At 40.5% G+C, this 19,575-nt stretch overlaps 1 protein-coding gene across 2 annotated transcripts in view; it reads right to left on the bottom strand.

Moving 5' to 3' along the window:
- nav1b (neuron navigator 1b) overlaps positions 1–19,575 on the bottom strand; it is a 638,783-nt gene that overhangs the window by 411,741 nt on the left and 207,467 nt on the right. Inside the window, exons 2-3 of one of the 2 annotated variants that reach the window (XM_043716842.1) lie at positions 11,020–11,113; positions 9,734–10,706 (exon numbers count right to left, since the gene is read on the bottom strand). In XM_043716842.1, coding sequence (XP_043572777.1) covers positions 9,734–10,674 — 941 coding nt within the window. In that variant the 5' untranslated portion in view covers positions 10,675–10,706; positions 11,020–11,113. The remainder of the gene's footprint in view (positions 1–9,733; positions 10,707–11,019; positions 11,114–19,575) is intronic. The other variant, XM_043716841.1, reaches the window with a different exon arrangement.

Below are 19,575 nucleotides of genomic sequence, written 5' to 3'. Positions count from 1 at the left end.
GGTTAATGAGCCACAATATATATCATAGAAAATGATAAAATGTCACTTTCTTGCTGCCTCATGGCAAGATGAAGCTACACCCCCTTTAATAAGGCTGAAGTTAATGACTTCCTGACCTCCACAGACTTTAAATATTTGTTAGCAGCATGAGACCGAGACTACCATATTAGTGCCCATTCTTTGGGCACTATGGGTAGTGTTCAGAGAACAATGTGGTTTTGATTTAACACACGCACACTTTTGCTGCAAATCAAGCAAAATGCCATCTTGGGGAAGCTTTGGGTGTGCATGTGGAAAACATTACCAGGAAGCAGGCAGAGACACGGACCGTGACATCCATTCAATATTGACTTCACTTGAGATCAGTGCACTGGTCAAGCCCTGAGGAAGTCACAACCATAGCTATCTAGTCCCACTGTCTTTTGATTGAGGGAGGTTTGAGGGCTTCTTCCTCTCCTGATGATTTTGGACAGCTCTCTATCTTTACTATCGAGGCCTTCAGTGCAAGTGTCTGAAAATCTTAGACAGTATCTGAGTACTTGGTGCCATAAAATGTTCTTTCCTAGTACTCTCTACATCACATTCGTCAGGCAATGGTCCCACTAACTGCTCCAACTAGAACGCACCTCCCTTTCGGGTGAAGGATACCTTTAAGCAATTAGATTAGATTTGATTACTTACAGTGTGGAAACAGGCCCTTCAGCCTAACAAGTCCACACCGACCCGCCAAAGCGCAACCCACCCAGACCCATTCCCCTACATTTACCCCTTCACCTAACACTGTGGGCAATTTAGCACGGCCAATTCACCTAACCTGCACATTTTTGGACTGTGGGAGGAAACCGGAGCACCCGGAGGAAACCCACGCAAACACGGGGAGAATGTGCAAACTCCACACAGTCAGTCACTTGAGGCGGGAATTGAACCCGGGTCTCTGGCGCTGTGAGGCAGCAGTGCTAACCACTGTGCCACCGTGCAGCCCGTGCAGGCTGGTTTTATGCAGATCTAAGAAGCTAACAATATACAGTCTGCTGCAGATGCAGAGAATCAAGCAACAGTGCAGTTAATAAAAACTGCATTTTAATACAGCTGCATTTCCATCAATAAATGTGTTTAGTTATGCATTACTGCACCCATTTTCAGGGGCTACCCAATTGAGAGACCAAGTACTTTATAACAACTGTATTTTTTAATTGCCCTCTGGATTAGGCTATGCTTGCAAAATCACAATTTTTAAATTGTCCATCCCCTTTTTGTCCTGAGAAAATGGTCAATCTGTCTTGAACCACTCTTTCCTTATGTTCCTTCCTCAATGGAGGTCAGCCAAGAAAATACACAACTTTCATACACATAAGTGTAAAAATTGCACATTCTATTAGAATTGTTTGTGATTTGAGGGGAAACTTGCCTCAAATGGTATTTGTTATGCTGCTTTTGTTCTCCTCTATGTAAAAGGTCAAAGAACTTGGGCTGTTTTTGATGTTAGCTTGATAAATCATTGTGAAGCCTCTTTTAAACTCCATACTATTACTACAGGTGCATCCCGCCAAGAACATTATCTTATCTCTGTGATAGCGTCTATTCAGTTAGTAGAATCCTGGAATAAGTACCAGTTATATCAATGCAGTGGGTACAAGAGTAGGTCAAAAGCTGGGATTCTGTAGTGAGTAACTCACCTCCTGAATCCCTAAAGCCTGTGTACCACTTATAAGTGTATAAGGCAGGAGTATGATGAATACTCCTCACTTGCTTGGATGTCTGCAGTTCCAAAAACATTCAAGAAGCTTGACACTATTCAGGACAAGCAGACACTATCTGCTTGACTGGCACCTCATGCAGCAACTTCAATATTCACCGTCTCCCGGACAAATGTACAAGAGGCAAAAATATGTATCATTTACAAGATGCACTGCAGTAATTCACCAAGGATCCTTTGACAGCACCTTCTAAACCTTTGACACAGACCATCCCTAAGTAAAACGGCAGTAGTTGCAGGAAACATCATCATCTGTAAGCTTCTCTCCAAGTCACTCACCACCCTGACTTGGAAATATATCGCTGATGCTTCACTGTCACTGGGTTGAAACCCCTGGAACTCCCTCTCTAACAGCATTGTGGTGTATCTACATCCATAGACTGCAGCAGTTCAAGATGGCAGCTCATCACCTTCATAAAGGCAATGAGGGATGAGCAATAAATGCTGGCTTAGTCACAATACCCATATCCTGTGAACAATTCTAAAAAAATGCAGTAATTGTGAAGGAGGTTTCACATGCTTGGATCAGCCTGTGGAGTGTTCTCTTAAAGTCTCAAGTTATCTTTTTTTGATGCTTGCCTGACAAAGACACCTCATCATGCAGGCCTCAAAGAGAGATGGCAGCCATGAGCAGAAAGGGAACTGCCCAATGAATTACCATGAGCCTCAAAACAATGCAGAGAACAAACCACTGCCAACTGGAAGGCAATGCCATGCCAATTAATGATCTCTCTCGACTACTAATTCTGACTAACACAGACGAAGCCCTATCTCTTTTTCATGACTCTTTGTGCACTTTTAGCTCTCATTGTTTAAATCCATGCCACTCGGCAAAATTACTTTGAAACACATTTCCAATCCATGCTTCTTCTTGGTGTGGGTAAAGATCATTATCTCTTAACATTAACCTTAGCATTCCAAAAATGCAACCTGAAAAGGAGAGCACTATTTCAGTTGTCTATCAAGTTGAACCTCTTGGGATTCAAAGAACTTTTACAGCCAGGAACGGGATGTTATTTGTCCTTCTATGCAAGTGGCAAGCTCTCAATCAAAGGCAGCACTACTGCCAAGAACTTGTCTCAAGAATTAAAGTTCTAGAATTGGAATTGAAAGATGTAGTTAGGAGAACATACCTATCTTCTCATTATTCTGCTCAATTTCTTTTGCCAAAACAAAAACTCCAGCTTACAATTTCTGTAGTTATCAGTTAATATTTTTAAAAACTTTATTCACGGGACAGGAGCATCATCGATTAAGCCATAGCACTCATTGCGCCTGTCAAATTGCCTTGGAGATGTTGATGAGGAGCTGCCTTATTAAACCTCTGCAGTAACTGGGATGTAGGTGCATCAGCAGGGCTGTTCAGAAGAGAATTACAGGATTTTGACGCAGCCATATGAACGAGTCAAAAAGGGTGGTGCTGGAAAAGCACAGCAGGTGAGGCAGCATCTAAGGAGCAGGAGAGTCAACATTTCAGGCATAAGTTCTTCATCAGAAATGTGGGGAGAAGGGAGCTGATTGACAAATAGGAGGGTGGGGGGTGAGCGGAAGGTAGCTGGAAAGGTGGTAGATGGATGTAGGTGGGGTGTAATAGTGATAGGTCAGTGGAGAGGGTGGGGCATATAGGTGGGAAGGAAGATAGACAGTTAGGACAGGTCAAGAGAACTGTGCTGCAGAGGAGATGCCTGGGGGATGCAGTGGGAGAGAGACTCACTGAGATCCTTGTGGAAGGAGGAGGACAACATCGTCACGGTGGGTATCCTTGGAAGTGCCTTCACAGTAAGGTTTTCAGCAACTAGGAGAAAGTAAGGACTGCAGATGCTGGAGAGTCAGAGTCAAAACGTGTGGTGCTGGAAAAGCACAGCAAGGTCAGGCAGCATCCGAGGAGGAGAGTCGACATTTCGGGCATAAGCCCTTCATCAGGAATGTGGAAGGGAAAGGGGGCTGTGAGATAAATAGGAGTGTGGGGTGAGGCTAGGGTGGAAGTAGCTGGATGCAGGTGAGGGGTAATTGTGATAGGTTAGTGTGGAGGGTGGAGCAGATAGGTGGAAAGGAAGATGGACAAAATGGCAACATACTTCCTAGTCTAGCGAGTATTTTACTTGGAGGGGCATTTGCAGGTGTTAGTTTATCCATGCATTTCCTATACTTGTCCTTTCAGATGGTAAAAGTCATGAGTTTTGGAAAGTGCTGTCAAAGGAGCTATTGCAGTAAATTTTGGAAATGATGCATGCTGTTGGAACTTTGCATCAGTGGTAAAAGGAATCAGTTTGAAGGTTGCAGTTGGGGTGCAAATAGAGAGGGCTGTTTTTTCCTGGAAGTTGTCAAGCATTTTGAGGATTGTCGGAACTATGCTCATTCAAACAAGTGCAGACTACTCTATCAGATATCTAATTTGTGCTTTGTTGAAGAAGGATAGGTTTTATTATGACCAGACCCCAATGACAGTCTCCAGTATATTATAGATCCAGATAGGATACCCAAATTGTGAAACCCCATGTGAGCAAGGATGAACTGACTTCCCTGTTTATTCACCCACCACCCCAGTTGGTTGCAATAAAATTAGTTAGAAAAGGATTCTTTCCCTTGTGGATACTGTTTTCCCAGATTCAAATGAATTTAATTTAAAAAAAGCCAATTTATCCAGGATTTCTTGAGTTAATGAATCAGAGAATTTATTAATTAGTGAACATGAGAAAAAATAGTAACACAATACACATAGATTAGAAATGAGAAGTGAGGCCAGAGACAAAAAAAATCAATAGGTCAGTCTTTGAGTCATTCATGAAGAATCAGTAGTGAAACATTCAATTTCAGTGTTCTTGGTAATAGTAAATCATTTTGTCCTATTTACCTTTGAGCATGGTTGGCAAGCAACACTCAATGTGAGAGCCCTTCTTACAAAGTTTAGTTTTTGATTGTCAGGCTGGCTTTCAGCATTCAGAGCAACACAATCTTTAACCTGCAGTGCAGGGTTGACCACTAGATGCTGATTTGACTGTGAGCTTCATCTCGTGAACCCTGGCTAATACACATGAGCACCTCAGACCACTAGCGCATGCAATCCCCTCAGCGCACTAGCATTTCTTCTTCCACTGGCATACACAAAACTGACTTCTAACTCCAATTATGTATTTTGAAACATAGAAGACTCAAAACATGCCTCTTGCCTGAATGTTGTTTAGTCTCACATCATATTCATAGTCAGACATAACTCCCAGGAGTTTACAATCCTTTTTAAGCCCATTCCTTTGAAGCCTAGTTGACACCTTACCAGGTCAACATTCCAGAATTCTAATTTCCAGAAAGCCACTGAATTTCCATCTACAGCCAACAGGCTGCATGCCTTTAAAAAAAAACATGTAAATAAATTTCAAGATATAAATGATCAGGGTTACTATCAGACATCATGACAGTACTGGGCAATCAGGAGGTGAGTTGCTTGTTGCCAGATTTCTAGATCTGCTCTTGTAGCCACAATATTTATAAGACTGGCCCAGTTTATGTTCAGGTCAATACTAAATGTTGGTAGTGGGGAATTCAGTAATGGTTGTGTTATTGAATGTCAAGAGGTAATGGTTAGATTTTTGTGTTGGAGATGATCATTGCACAAATGTTGCTTGAATGGTGTCCAGGACTAAGGAAATATTTTACTCTGAAAGTTTAATGCTTGTACTTTCTTACTGTGAAAGCCTTACAATGTCATTCTGACCAACTGATCCACACTTTAATGTAATATTGTGATATTAGATTCAGCCACCAGGTGGCAAAAAGAGAAATAGGACTTTAGCATCTATTCAGAAGCAAGAATACAGGAAATTATGAACAAATGTTAAAAAGTCAAGGGGGAAGGAAAAGAGGTGGTGTGGTTTAAGAACTAAATGAAAGGTGTAACAAGTGCAATAAAACAAAGAAAAATAAAATGTATTGAATTGTTTAAAGTTTAATAGAAACACATTATTTGTCAGGCAGGTGTTAAAGATAGCAACTGGTAGAATTTAATTTCAATTCATAAATTTGGTATGCAAAACTAGCCTCAGTGATAATAATTAATGAGTGTCACAGTTACTATAAAAACCCATCTGGCTGACTAATAACATTTTAGGGAAGGGAACCTGCCACTCATAATTGCCCTAGTTTACATGTGACTCCAAACCTACAACAATGTGGTAGATGCTTAACAGCCCTTTGCAATGACCTGGTAAGCCAATAGGTTCATGGGTAATTAGGGATAGACAAAAACGCAGACCTTGCCAGTGATGCTCACAGCCCATGAAAATAAATAGGAAAAGGAATCTGTAATTTCAGGAAATGCAAACAACTGTGTTCATGTCCGATGCCAACGAGTGAGTTGTGCAAAATTCTAGAAGGACCAAGTCCTTTTGTCCCTGTAGACAGTCTGCAGACATTACAAATAAAAACAAACTCTTGAACCCATCAAGTCTTTCTCCAAACACACCAACAATCAGTATATCAACCTGCAATTAGCCTGAAAGGCAATGGGCCCCTTACACTGAACTGGAGGCAGTGGCATTTGGGAGTTAGGGAGGTGAGGAACCTTCCTGTTCCTGAACATGCATACAGCTATGCATATCTAAAAGACAATGTTTGCTGCAGCATTGATCACATATTGGTGGACTTCATTATATGCATAGTTTGCACATGTCCAAGACTTCCAACAAATGGCATCCAGCTAGGCTCACATTGGACATCAATGTGCAAGTGCCAGGTATGCCATTGTTGAGCAAGGACAGCGCACACATCAGCAAAGCTTGGGTGCTAAAAAACTGCATTTTGCCACTTACATCTTAACTAGACATCAACTGTGGAATTTTCTGCAATACACAGGAAATAACTTTTTATTTTCCAAAATATTGAAAGGGAACACTTGAGATAAATGCAATTTTAAACTTAAAAATCTTTATCATTTTCTATTATGAATTCTTTCAACAGTCAAACCTTTGTGTACGATCAGCAATGAGTTGTATCTTGCCAGTGAAGGGATTATATCTTGAAACATAGAACTGCAAGCTAATCTTTCTTCAGAATAATGAAAACTAAACAGGTGAGACAAAATCAAAGTCATGACGTGGACTCTCTCCTGATACACTAATCTGTTGCTCATAGCAACAAGGTGACTTCTGCATACAGTCTGAATGAGAATCACTGAAATGCTGCAATTGAGGTATTTTGTTATTAGATGGTCAATTACTATCTCCTGATGGCAATGATCATTACGCAACGGCGGTGGGGAGGGGTGTGCTTTTGTGGTGCAGTGGTATGTCTCTTCCACCAACTGGGAGGTCTGGGTTCAAGTCCTACCTGCTCCAAAAGTGAGCAATTACATCTCAGAACAGGTTGATTCAGAAAAATAGGTCATTCAGGAACAGGAAACCAATTCAGGATCACAAAACCATTTGTGATCAGTCTGTAGTGTTCATTTATTCAATATTAATCTTAGTAGATACCAATTATTTCTCTCAGAATTGTAAAATGATATGTCAGCAATGTCATTTATCTTTAAGATTTATCATTCCAGATCAATGTCCTCAGTGATTCATTTGTTTCTTGTTTGTCATCAAATATTTATTGAATAGATTTCTCAACATAACCGATGTAATAATGTGGACCAATAACACAAGCTATTACAGATTGTAATTTGTTTCTGATTATATAATTAATTCCAGCAATGGAAAATGGCAGCCTTACACAATTGTACAGTGTAGGAGTGCTGGAGGATGAGGATGTGGTCAATAGTGTGAAATGTTTTAGGTAAATCAAGAGGACCGAGAAGTTGTGCTCTACCTTTGTTACTGTTCCACAAAATGCAATTTGTGACTTTGATAAGAACCATTTTGGTATTACTGAAAGGGTAGAAATCTGTTTGGAGAGATTCAAATGCAGCATTAAAAAAGGACTTTAAAGAAGAGAGGGGGTTGGAGATGTGATAGTCATTTTCTAGGATAAAGGGATCTTGTGTTGTTTTATTGAGCAGAAAAATGATGATGGCAGATTGAAAGCAGCAGCAAATAGTATCAGTAGTGAGAACTGTTAACTACATCAGCCAATATGGGTGCAAGGAAGTGAATGAATAGATGAGCTTGAACTTTATTTAGGTGCAAGGTCATCTCTCATTCAAGTGTGCATCAAGGCCACAATGTCAATGCAGTTGTTCACAATTAAATCAGGATGACAGAGGTTTCATTTACGAATAAACAGACCTTCTGGAGGTGAAGGAAGGATATCTTGAATCCTTGGCTTTACTGGTAGAGATAAAGAATTAAAACAAGGAAGTTTTGCTACAGCTTTATATAAAGCTTAACATAGTGGTTCAGCCTCATTTGGGATATTGTGAAACAATGTGGCCACAAAACATTACTGTCCAGGCCTTGGAGAGGGTGCAGATGCACTTAAACAGGATAGACCAGAGCTGAAGGAGTTACTTGGTGGGTCTGGGGAAACTGGGATTGTTCCCTTAAAGTAGATAAGCTAAGAGGAAATTCAATAGAAATGTTCAACCTCATTAAAAAATTTAATAATATTAATAAGGAGAAACTATTTCCAGTGGATAAAAAGGTGTGATCCACAGTGAAGATTTAAGATAATTAAAACAAAGGACTGTGGGCACTGAAGATTCAAATAAAAAAGAACAAAAAGTGCCAGTGCAATGGATCTGGCAACATCTATGGAGGGAGAAACAGACTAGACATTGCTAATCTAGTATGACTTTTCTTCAGAACACATTTATAGAACAAATTTAAGGAAATTGGCAAATGAACTAGAGGGGACATGAGCAACATTTGCAACGTAGGTCAGGAGGGAATATTTTACTTGACATAATATGTCGCTGTGATTTGGAATGCACTGTGTAAAAGAATGGTGATTAAATTGCACCTTTTAGAAGAGAATTAGACAAGTATCTAATGGGCTGTGGGGAAAGAGCAGAGGAGTGGAACTCATTGCATAGTTCTACTTAACAGCCAGCAAACACACAAGGGGCTAAATGGCTTCCCACTATACTGCATCATTCTATGATTCTATAACTATCTGCTCATGTCTTATTTTTCATGAGTAATCAACAGAAAACACTTGGATATGATATTTAAGTCAACCTTATGGAGAAATGGTTATGTATTTCACTAAACATTCCAGTTTATATTTATCTTCATATTGGTAAAGGTAAATATCAAAATCAAAATCCTCCTATCATGTTAGCATGTTTCTGCTGCACAGATAATGATTTTAAGGAAAATGTTCATATTAACCATATCAAGTCTCATTTTCCTTATTTTCAAAACACGAATGCAATTTGACTGTTATATCCAAATGAACAAATCTCTTCCAAACTGCATTTAAATTACTATATGCTAAGTTAAAAACACAATAAGATGTAATCTGCCCATGTAGCATGTTACTTGTTAATAATCTGTGCTGCAAAATGGAAGATTTCCAACAGTTGGTTCTTAATGCCGCCCATGATTATAGAGGGTCATTAACTTACCACCAGAAGAGGGTACAAAATCTGATGGAAAGTCTTTCTAATTATCCTTGTGCAACTAATTGTAGGCAGCCTATACTGTTAGAGGTTTGAGTACAGGCCGTGTTGTCTAGAAGTTTAAACAATGGCCAAAATAGGAAAAAGAACACACACATAAATTACTAAAAAGGTCATAATCATGTCTACAAAGTTCTTTTCCCAGTTCTTGCAACATTTCAAATATATCATGTAACATTGCACCAATCTGATGCCATACCAAATCTATGAAGTCATGTCGGAGTACAATTTGGCTAGATTAATAATGGCTTAAACTTGGCAGTATGCAGACAGTACAAGTTAAGTTGACTCTGTACTATCACCCTTCTAGCTGCAGAAGGATCAACTATGAAGGGTCAAATGACTCCTCTAACTGTACTTATATTTTGAATTGCAACTTTGCACATTTTCATAAGCACAGTTAGTTATGAAAGAAAACTTACTTGTACATGAATGGAGCCACTGTTGCTGTGTTAGGATGACTATTTTGTGTTGGAGAAGGAAGTTTAATAACATTGCTGTTGGCAGATGATTTTACTCCACCAGTAAATGTGCGTTTAGGAGAAGAAACGGAGGAGACAGACAATTCTGAAAGATCTTCATTCTCATCTAAAAGTAAATTGGAGAAACTGTAGGATTTCCAACTAACATCAGATTTCCATTGCCTTTGGCTTGAACTGCTTTTCGGTCTCTCTGTATCTGCTGTACCTCCACAGTTTGACAGATGTAACAGATTATCATTTGAAATACTGAATCTGGATTTACACTTTCCTCTGGGAGGGAGAGTTACAACGCCTTTTTGTACATCGTCCAAAACTTTGTTCCTCGTGTGGGTCAAGCCTGCAATTCGAGAGCCTTTTGTAGGTGCAACCTTTCTTCTAGAATTGATTCCATTACTATCTTTCCTCTCTTCTTTCTGACCTCTGTCTGGGATTTTTGAAGCTGACTTCTGCATGGTTGCAGTCTTGTTCAGAGAGTGAACAACTCCCTTTTGTGGTATCCGTGGACTGTTGTATGCAGGTCCTGCAGTCTCTATTTCAGTATTGCACAATTCAGTGTTGCCAAGTTCTAATGAACTATCCTGCCCTTGATTGTTCAAAAAAGTCTCAGTTCTATTCTGCGTAGCATTTTTCGAAGTTTTACTGTGATACTTCACTTCCTCCACTGGTCTATTTGCATTGGATAAGCTTTTTTCATTTCCTGAGGCAGGTACCTTCTGTAAATCATTTACTGAGGAAGAGACTGAAGCATTAAGCTGCCTAAGAGTCTGTTTGGAGGATGCCTCGGTGGTTTGTTTTCTATTAGGTGGTAGATGTTTGGCCTGAGAAGTGGTTGAAACATGATGATGCCTTGTGGTTGAACCTAATTGTATGTTCCCGTTCATAACTGGCAGTTGAGATAGATGGTCAGATAAATCTGAAAGAAAATTGAAAATTCAGTTAAGGGATTATTCGTGCCTTGTGGGAGTGTTACTAGTTTAAATGAGTAGCTAAAGTTGAAAAAGCACGTTGCTTGGGACTATTAAATATATTCTGCATCTAGATTTTTCCTGTTTTAGTTCCTGGGGGAGGCTGATGATGCAACTTTTTTTTATAACTACAGGGAGAAAAATAATGGATTCATATTTGAACATATTTTTAAAACTGTTTGGGTGAATGAGCAAAGTTAAAACAGAGATATATCATAACGTTTATAAGTCTATATTAATGTGCTTATATGCATGGCTTACTTTTTCCTAAAAGAAATTTGGCTTCATCACATTCCTGCTGTTTTTTCTGGAAGCCAAAGCAGACTTTGCTACGGTTGTATTAAATAGGAACCGCCTGTAAAAGTGACATTTCCAAGTTAATCTGTAGGCAAAAACCTCACAAATTATGCAGCTGTAGCAAACCAAGTAATTGAAATGGGCAGCAACTTTTAAAACTTACGTCCTGGAAAATTACAAATATATTAATGTAAGAAATTGAAAGAAGGGAATTCCACTTTTAATTGCAATATAGTTACCATATCACAAGATGCCAATGTTTATTATCACAACTTAATTCAGCTCATTGCCAAGTTAAATGTATATTGATAAGTTTGGTCATAGAATTACCCTAACACATTTAAATGTTCAAAGTTTGTGAGAAGACTTGTAGCTCGGATGCTCATTGTTGTGGTTCTGTTCGCCGAGCTGGGAATTTGTGTTGCAGACGTTTCGTCCCCTGTCTAGGTGACATCCTCAGTGCTTGGGAGCCTCCTGTGAAGCGCTTCTGTGATGTTTCCTCCAGCAATTGTAGTGGTTTGAATCTGCCGCTTCCGGTTGTCAGTTCCAGCTGTCCGCTGCAGTGGTCGGTATATTAGGTCCAGGTCGATGTGCTTATTGATTGAATCGGTGGATAAGTGCCATGCCTCTAGGAATTCCTAGAGGCATGGCACTCATCCACCGATTCAATCAATAAGCACATCGACCTGGACCCTATATACCGACCACTGCAACGGACAGCTGGAACTGACAACCGGAAGTGGCAGATTCAAACCACTACAATTGCCGGAGGAAACATCACAGAAGCGCTTCACAGGAGGCTCCCAAGCACTGAGGAGGTCACCTAGACAGGGGACGAAACGTCTGCAACACAAATTCCCAGCTCGGCGAACAGAACCACAACAACATTTAAATGTATGGGACAGTGGATAAATTCTACCTTCTGAAGCTAGAACAAACAAAGCCATAACAACTATTCAATCTTATGTTTTACTGTAGTCACTCTTGATTTACTGCTTTTCTTGGTATGACAGCTATACAATCAAGTAGCGGGTTTTGAGAAGATTTGTAGCTCAGGTTGAGGTTCTGGATGTAGGTTTGCTCGCTGAGCTGGAAGGTTCATTTCCTGTGGTGACATAATTTCTTGTTCTTTTTTTCCAGGGGGTGGTAGATGGGGTCTAACTCAATGTGTTTTTGTTGATAGTTCCGGTTGGAATGCCGTGCTTCTTGGAATTCTCGTGCATAACTCTGTTTGGCTTGTCCTGGATGGATGTGTTGTCCCAGTCGAGGTGGTGTCCTTCCTCATCATTAGCTGAGTACTACTCAGACCCCTTGGCATCATGGTAGCCAACAAATCCACCAACACACTAAAACAGCAGTTAATGAACTTGAAAAACCCTATACAGACAACAAGCAAAACTAATGTCATTTACAAAATATCATGCAAGGACTGCAGCAAACACTACATTGGACAAATAGACAGAAAACTAGCCACCAGGATACATGAACATCAACTAGCCACAAAACAACATGACCCTCTCTCACTAGTATCCTTACAGACTTTGACTGGGATAACACATCCATCCTAGGACAAGCCAAACAGAGACACACACCAGAATTCCTAGAAGCATGACATTCCAACCGGAACTCTATCAACAAACACATTGAGTTAGACCCCATCGACCACTCCCTGAGAAAAAGAACAGGAAATGACATCACCACCAGAAATTATGTCACCTCAGGAAATGACATCACCCACCCAAAGAAACCCAAACATATAAATAGAAAGCAGGAATTATCAGCAATGCTTTGCCTGGAGGCCCACTGAAGATGTTGACTAGTAGGGTGATGAAACGTCTGGAAATGAACCTTCCTGCTCAGCGAGCAAACCTACATCCAGACTACAATCAAGTAATTCAAAAAAACATCATGTCCCACACATTACTCATCAGCTCTAAGGCATATTTCCCCGAACATCCTTACTGCCATTTCCAATGAGAAATGTGTCAAGGCAGCTTTTTGTTTAAAGTTAACGATCAGCTTGCTGGAAAGCTCAGTGAAATCCTTGTCTCCCTTGATTGACTGGCTTCATTTGTTTATAGCTCATTTGCTACTCTTTCTGCAATCATTAGTATGACAGTAATATAGATGCAATGTTTTACAGTCTCAAAATAACAGACACTTGTCCATCATTTCACATTGAAACACATGGCCATTTTTTTTCCTATGGTTACCATGGCTTTCCACTTTCGTTTTCTATTCTTTCTCAAAATCAGTCTGCAATTTAACTATTATCTTAGATTTCAATATTTTCAAATCCAATCCTTTTGTATCAATTTAATTTACTCTTCTTCTGTTTGCACTGTTCATTTTAGAGCTGGGAACAGACTTTATAAAAATATGTTTAACAGACTTTAAAAATAAAATAAAGATTGTTTAAATCACCTGGGAAGTTACGTACTTGCCTAGAATTTAAATATTTCAAATTGCACTGGTAAATCATGCAGAGCAAATTAAAAATGATATTCCAAAATTAACCAAGAGTATAACATTCTTTGCCAGGAGCACAGCAATTTTTTTTTTTAAATTCAGCACTTTCGCTCATGAAAAAAAAAGGATAACTGGATGTGATGCAGGAGATTTACCTTGGGATGAGTTTCCAAATGTAAAGAATCGCACATGACATCCATGGGACAGTAAGGCTCCTCATTGAAGCCACATGAATAACTAAATAGCCAAAACATCATCCTCCATTTTTCTTCAATGAGCCACTTTATTATTACACATGCCTAAGGTCCTAATCCTGGAAGACACTTTGATGCAATCAGTATACAGCAGTCTGTGTTACTTGCATTTTGGGGAAGTGAAGAAACAGTGGAGCAAGACTCTTTTAAGGCCAAGTCACCTTTGTATGCACATTGCTCACCTCACTCAGAAACGTCTTAACAGAACTTTGTAGAACTTAGAACAATTAACATCAATAAGGAAAAGGTACTCAGCAAACTATTAGGATTGATGACAGATGAGTCCACCAGGCCTGATGGCCTACATCCTAGGGTATTAAAAGAAGTGACGATGGAGATATTGGATCCATTGGTTACAATATTCCAATATTCCTTGGATACGGGGAAGGTTCCAGTGAATAGGAAAATGACTAATGTAACGCCCTTATTAAAAAAAGGAAGGAGACAAAAGATGGGAAATAACAGACCAGTTAGTTTATTATCTGTTGTTGGAAAAGTGTTAGAATCAATTATGAAGGAAGCAACATCAGGACATTTGGAAAGTCAAAACACTAGCCATCAGAGTCAGCATTATTTTATGAAGGAGGAAAAAGTGAGGACTGCAGGTGGAGAGTCAGAGTCAAAACGTGTGGCGCTGGAAAAGCATAGGTCAGGCAGCATCCGGGGAACAGGAGAGATGACATTTCAGGCATAAGCCCTTCATCAGGAATGATTTTATGAAGGGCAAATCACATGTGACTGATTTGCTAGAGTTCTTTGAAGCTGTAACAAGCAAAGTGGATAATGCGATTCTGTAGATGTAATATTTCTGCACCTCGGGAAGGCGTTTGATAAGGTGCCACACAACAGCTTGGATCATATGGGATTACGGGTAATTTATTAGACTGGATAGATGGCTGGCTGATGACAGAAGACAGAGAGACGAGATAAATGTTTTATTTTTCTGGATGGCATGATCTAACTAATGCAGGGTTCGGTCCTTGGACCCCAGCTATTTAAAATAACAAACATTAACCACTTGAACACAGGGATAGAAGGCTCTATAGCCAAATTTGCAGACAACACAAAAATAAGATTAGATTAGATTACTTACAGTGTGGAAACAGGCCCTTTGGCCCAACAAGTCCACATCGCCCTGCCGAAGCGCAACCCACCCATACCCCTACATTTACCCCTTACCGAACACTACAGGCAATTGAGCATGGCCAATTCACCTGACCTGTACATCTTTGGACTGTGGGAGGAAACCGGAGCACCTGGAGGAAACCCACGCAGACACAGGGAGAACGTGCAAACTCCACACAGTCAGTCGCCTGAGGCGGGAATTGAACCCGGGTCTCCGGCGCTGTGAGGCTGCAGTGCTAACCACTGTGCCACCATGCCGCCCATAAGCAGGACAGTAAATTGCAAAGAACAAATAGGAACCTTACAAATGGATATAGATAGGTAAGGATAGTGGGCCAAAATGTGGCAGATGGAGTTTAACGTAGATAAGGGCAAGATCATGCATTTGAGTAAAACAAAAATGGAACAGTGACCATTTTATCTTAATGGAGTGAGACTTCAGGGTGCTCCCATGCAGAGATAAGTAGGAGTATTCGTTCATGAGTCACAGAAAGCTAGTATGCAGGGACTGCAGCTAATAAAGAAACCAAATGGAATATTGGCTTTTACAACTAAAGGAATAGAATATAAAGGGAAGGAACTATTGTTGCAACTATACAAAGTATTGGTGAGACTCCACCTGGAGTATTGTGCACAGTTTTGCTCCCATTATTTGAGGAAAGATTTTGTGGCATTGGAGGAAGTTCAGAGGAGGTTCACTGGATTGAGCCCAGAGATGAGGGGTTTGTCATATGAAGAGAGATTGAACAGTTTAGGCCTGTACTCTCTGGAATTAAGGAGAATGAGGGGAGGTCCAATTGAGGTATTCAAGATGATTAAAGGTGTGGATAAAATAGACATGGAATGGATGCTCCCTCGTGTAGGGCATTCTAGGATGAAGACATAGTCTTAGGATAACATGTAGTAAGTTTAAAATAGAGTTGAGGAGAAACTACTTCTCCCAAAGTGTTGTGAATCTGTGGAATTCACTACCCTAAAATGCAGTGAATGTTGGGACAGTGAGTATATTTAAGGAGGAGTTAGACAGATTTTGAATCGGTAATGGGTTGATGGGATATGGAAAGAAGGCAGGAAAATGGGGGTGAGGAGCATATCATCCATGATCGAATGGCGGAGCAGACTTGATGGGCCAAATTCTACTCCTATGTCATATGAACAGTAGAGAAGGGTTTTAGACTGAAAGCCTGAACTATTCTTTGGTCTTCCATATCTTCCTTTCCATTGGCAAGAAAACTGTGCTTCCCAGTTTTGGCACAGTGGCCAAAAGAGGAAACTCTAACCTCAGAACCTCAATATCAGCCCTCTCAGTCATATTGGTATCAAAGCATTCTACAACATCTGGCTCATTCCCTCCTGCAGAACATTCTGCAACTTCTCTGTTAAGTTCTTTAGTTTGGCAGCAGGGAGGCAAAGGCTATGAGAGACTCACAATGATGGCAACAGAAATGTCCATCTGCTTCCAAATAATCTCCTATTGGATTTCTAAATTTTGTTGCTCCCTCCTGTGCATTGTTATGCAAAGAAGAGTCATGGTTTGGACTGCTATCCTCAAGAAGTTGTCATGTCCAGCAATCTCCCATGCTGAGTAAGGATTTGAGAGTAGAATGGTACCTGAAAGATCTAATAACTCCTGCCTTTCCCTTCCCTTTCAAGTGGACATCCATCTGTTAACCTGAACTTGCACTGCCCCTGGGCTGACCCTTCTGGAACATAGGATGCAGGAAATTCTCATCCTCACTGAAGCTCCACAAAGGCTCCAGTTCCCCCTCCAGTTTGGAAATCCTGAATTCAAGTACTTTGAGATACATCTAATTCCCAAGACACAAGGAGCCTTGAAGTTTCCACTTGGTGGGTGGACTGTTTCATTTTCATACATTATCTCACTTGCTTGATGCAAAGCTGGCAAGACACCCAAGGTGGCTCATCAGAACAAGGCCTGCCATTTCTACCACCTATAAGGCATCGTGGAGGGTAATGGCAGCCATTTCTCTGCATTCAATTTCATGGGCAGGAAGTTGCAACCAATGAGAGCTGCTAGCTAATCAGAGGCCTGCAGCTCTCACACTTGGCAGTGCCACTGAGAGACCATTGCTGCTAACAGGAGGATTACCAACGCCACATGTCAGCTAAGTGTTTTCTGTTCAGTTTGAAAGTTCCAGGGTTCAGGCTTATGGGGCAAGTGGGGTACAGACATTGGAAACAAGAGCAGGAGTTTGGCTATTAGTAGTCAAACCTCACCCACTCTTGGTCGAAAGGTCCAATCCCTCAATCATGCACAAATTAGTGCTCATCAAGGGATCACCTTTCCAAAACTGACTGCACCAGTTTGCCAGCAGGTAGGCTGACTTTTATTGACTTATTGAAACTCAGATATCTGCAACCAAGCCCTTCATTAATCATTAATTAATCATTTAAGGGTCTCAACTGATAGTGGCTAGAAATGTAGATCTTGCGCCTTTCTGCCCAGAACTCAATTCAGGTAGAGGCTGGCAGTGGAGCTCTGGTTACCCAACCATCCACCTAATCAGAGAAAAGCCAAGTTAATGTTTCAAGTCCATTATGCAAGCATACATATAGGTGCTAAATGAGTGAGTGCTAAGAGCTCAAATGAGTAGCCTTGAGATACAGCCTGGTCAAATCAGTAAACTGGATGCATATTCCTTTGCATGGAATCCCTGCAATAGCCTTTCAATGCTAATTGCTGGTACACAATGCAGGTTTGTGATAACACAGCTGCCTGCCAGTGCTGCAGAGAGTTACCATCATGGTCCTGATGGATGGCAGATGCCAACATCAATGGCCAAGGGGTGCATGTGACTGCTGTCCATGGATGGTGCCCTGAGCCACAGCCCAGTTGTACATGACATGGAGGTTGTTAAGAATAAGTGGTCATCTGAAGGCTCCAAGTAAATGCTTTGGTTTCCATGATGAGTTTTCCTGACGTGGGGCTTGTTTGAAATGTTTTGTAAGATTGGCGCCTGAATATCAATAAGGTGAGTTATCCAACAGCAAGGCACCTAATAAGTTATAATCACTGTCAACTGGCAACTCACTGCTGCCTAATGAGGATCTTTCCACTCATGCAAAACATAAACGGTGATGCGACCTGCTCCCAATGTTGAGATGGGCATTGCCACATTTCTCACCCAACTCTGCCCCAATGGATATGCTATTATATATTATTTTTAGTGACATTTCATCTGAGATACTTGTTAGTCTGCCATGAGACACCAGGCTCAATGTAGGAGTAAGACTAAGTTCATATTTTTACTACTGAAACATTCTTATACAGCTTCAGTAATAAGCACAGCACTGAAGACCCTTAGAAACTCTGGTTCACTCCTCCTAGGAGCCGTCCTTTATATCCTCGTAGGCAGACCTTGCTCATGGTCACTTTACCCTTTCAGGTCCTAACTGTCTTTCACAATATTCCCCATTGATACTGCATCACTGCTTTTAACAATGACTCTGTAGCTATGTTCACTTTAATGCTCTCTAGCTCACTGACTCCTATGATCCTACTTGCAAGTTTCTGACATGGATATCTCTCAGATTCTGTTTTTTTTATTTTAAACACTGGAATACATAGATGCCAGCTGTAACAAGTGGGGAATCAGGTTTCGATAGGATATCATTCAATCCAATCTATTATGTGCTCTCAAGTACATCACACTACATCATTCCTGTGTATGTGCAGGGGACCATAATGAGCTTATGCTCAATATGAGAAGTCAAGCACTTTATATTCTAGGCTGACTACCCAAGTATAATGCTTCACTCACAACTATATTATTATTTCTATCTTTAATCTATTTGTTCCATGTTACCATTAAATTACTGTAGAAAAATACATAGAAGTCTCACTAGCAAGACAGCAAGGTGCACTTAGCTCATTTCCTAATTATTCTGTTATCATGGTTATTTGGATAATTTCATTTGATTATTAAAAACACCAATAAACAAGCCAACATTCCCACTCATTCAATGAGTGGCTTCCATCAGCTCCTCGTCCTTACCTTAGGTCCATTACAGAAGTACCTTATGTTCAGCAGAAAGCTGACTTTCAGTCATTTTGTGCTGATCTGACAAACTGAATGAAACATTTAAAAATAGATAGAAGTAGTATCCACTTGCAACATTTACCAGCCCTAAATAGGGGCATCCTCATTGGCACACCTCAAGTCATTTGAAGAAAGATCACATACCTGAAATGTTAACTGTTTCTCTCTCCACAAAAGCTGCCTAACAGGCTGAGCGTTTCCAGCTGCTTCTATTTATATTTTTACTGATGTTGCTGGAGACATTAATATCTCTCTTTTCCAAATAGTACCATGCCAGCTTTCACATTCACTGAAGGGACCTTGGCTAAACATGCTGTCTGAATAGCACCACCTTCAACAAGACAATACTCCTTTCAATACTACATGGATGTATTACACTACATTGTGTTCAAATCTATGAAGTGAGAATTGATTTCTCAGCTTTAATTCAGAGGACAGGCTTCTACCATGAACTGGATCAGTGGTGCTGGAAGAGCACAGCAATTCAGGCAGCATCCGAGGAGCTTCGAAATCGACGTTTCGGGCAAAAGCCCTTCATCAGGAATAAAGGCAGAGAGCCTGAAGCATGGAGAGATAAGCTAGAGGAGGGTGGGGGTGGGGATAGAGTAGCA

Source organism: Chiloscyllium plagiosum, chromosome 26 (genome assembly GCF_004010195.1).
Source record: "Chiloscyllium plagiosum isolate BGI_BamShark_2017 chromosome 26, ASM401019v2, whole genome shotgun sequence".
Lineage (NCBI taxonomy): Eukaryota > Metazoa > Chordata > Chondrichthyes > Orectolobiformes > Hemiscylliidae > Chiloscyllium > Chiloscyllium plagiosum.
Note: the sequence above shows the minus strand (reverse complement) of the source record. Positions and strands in the feature narration are given on the sequence as shown.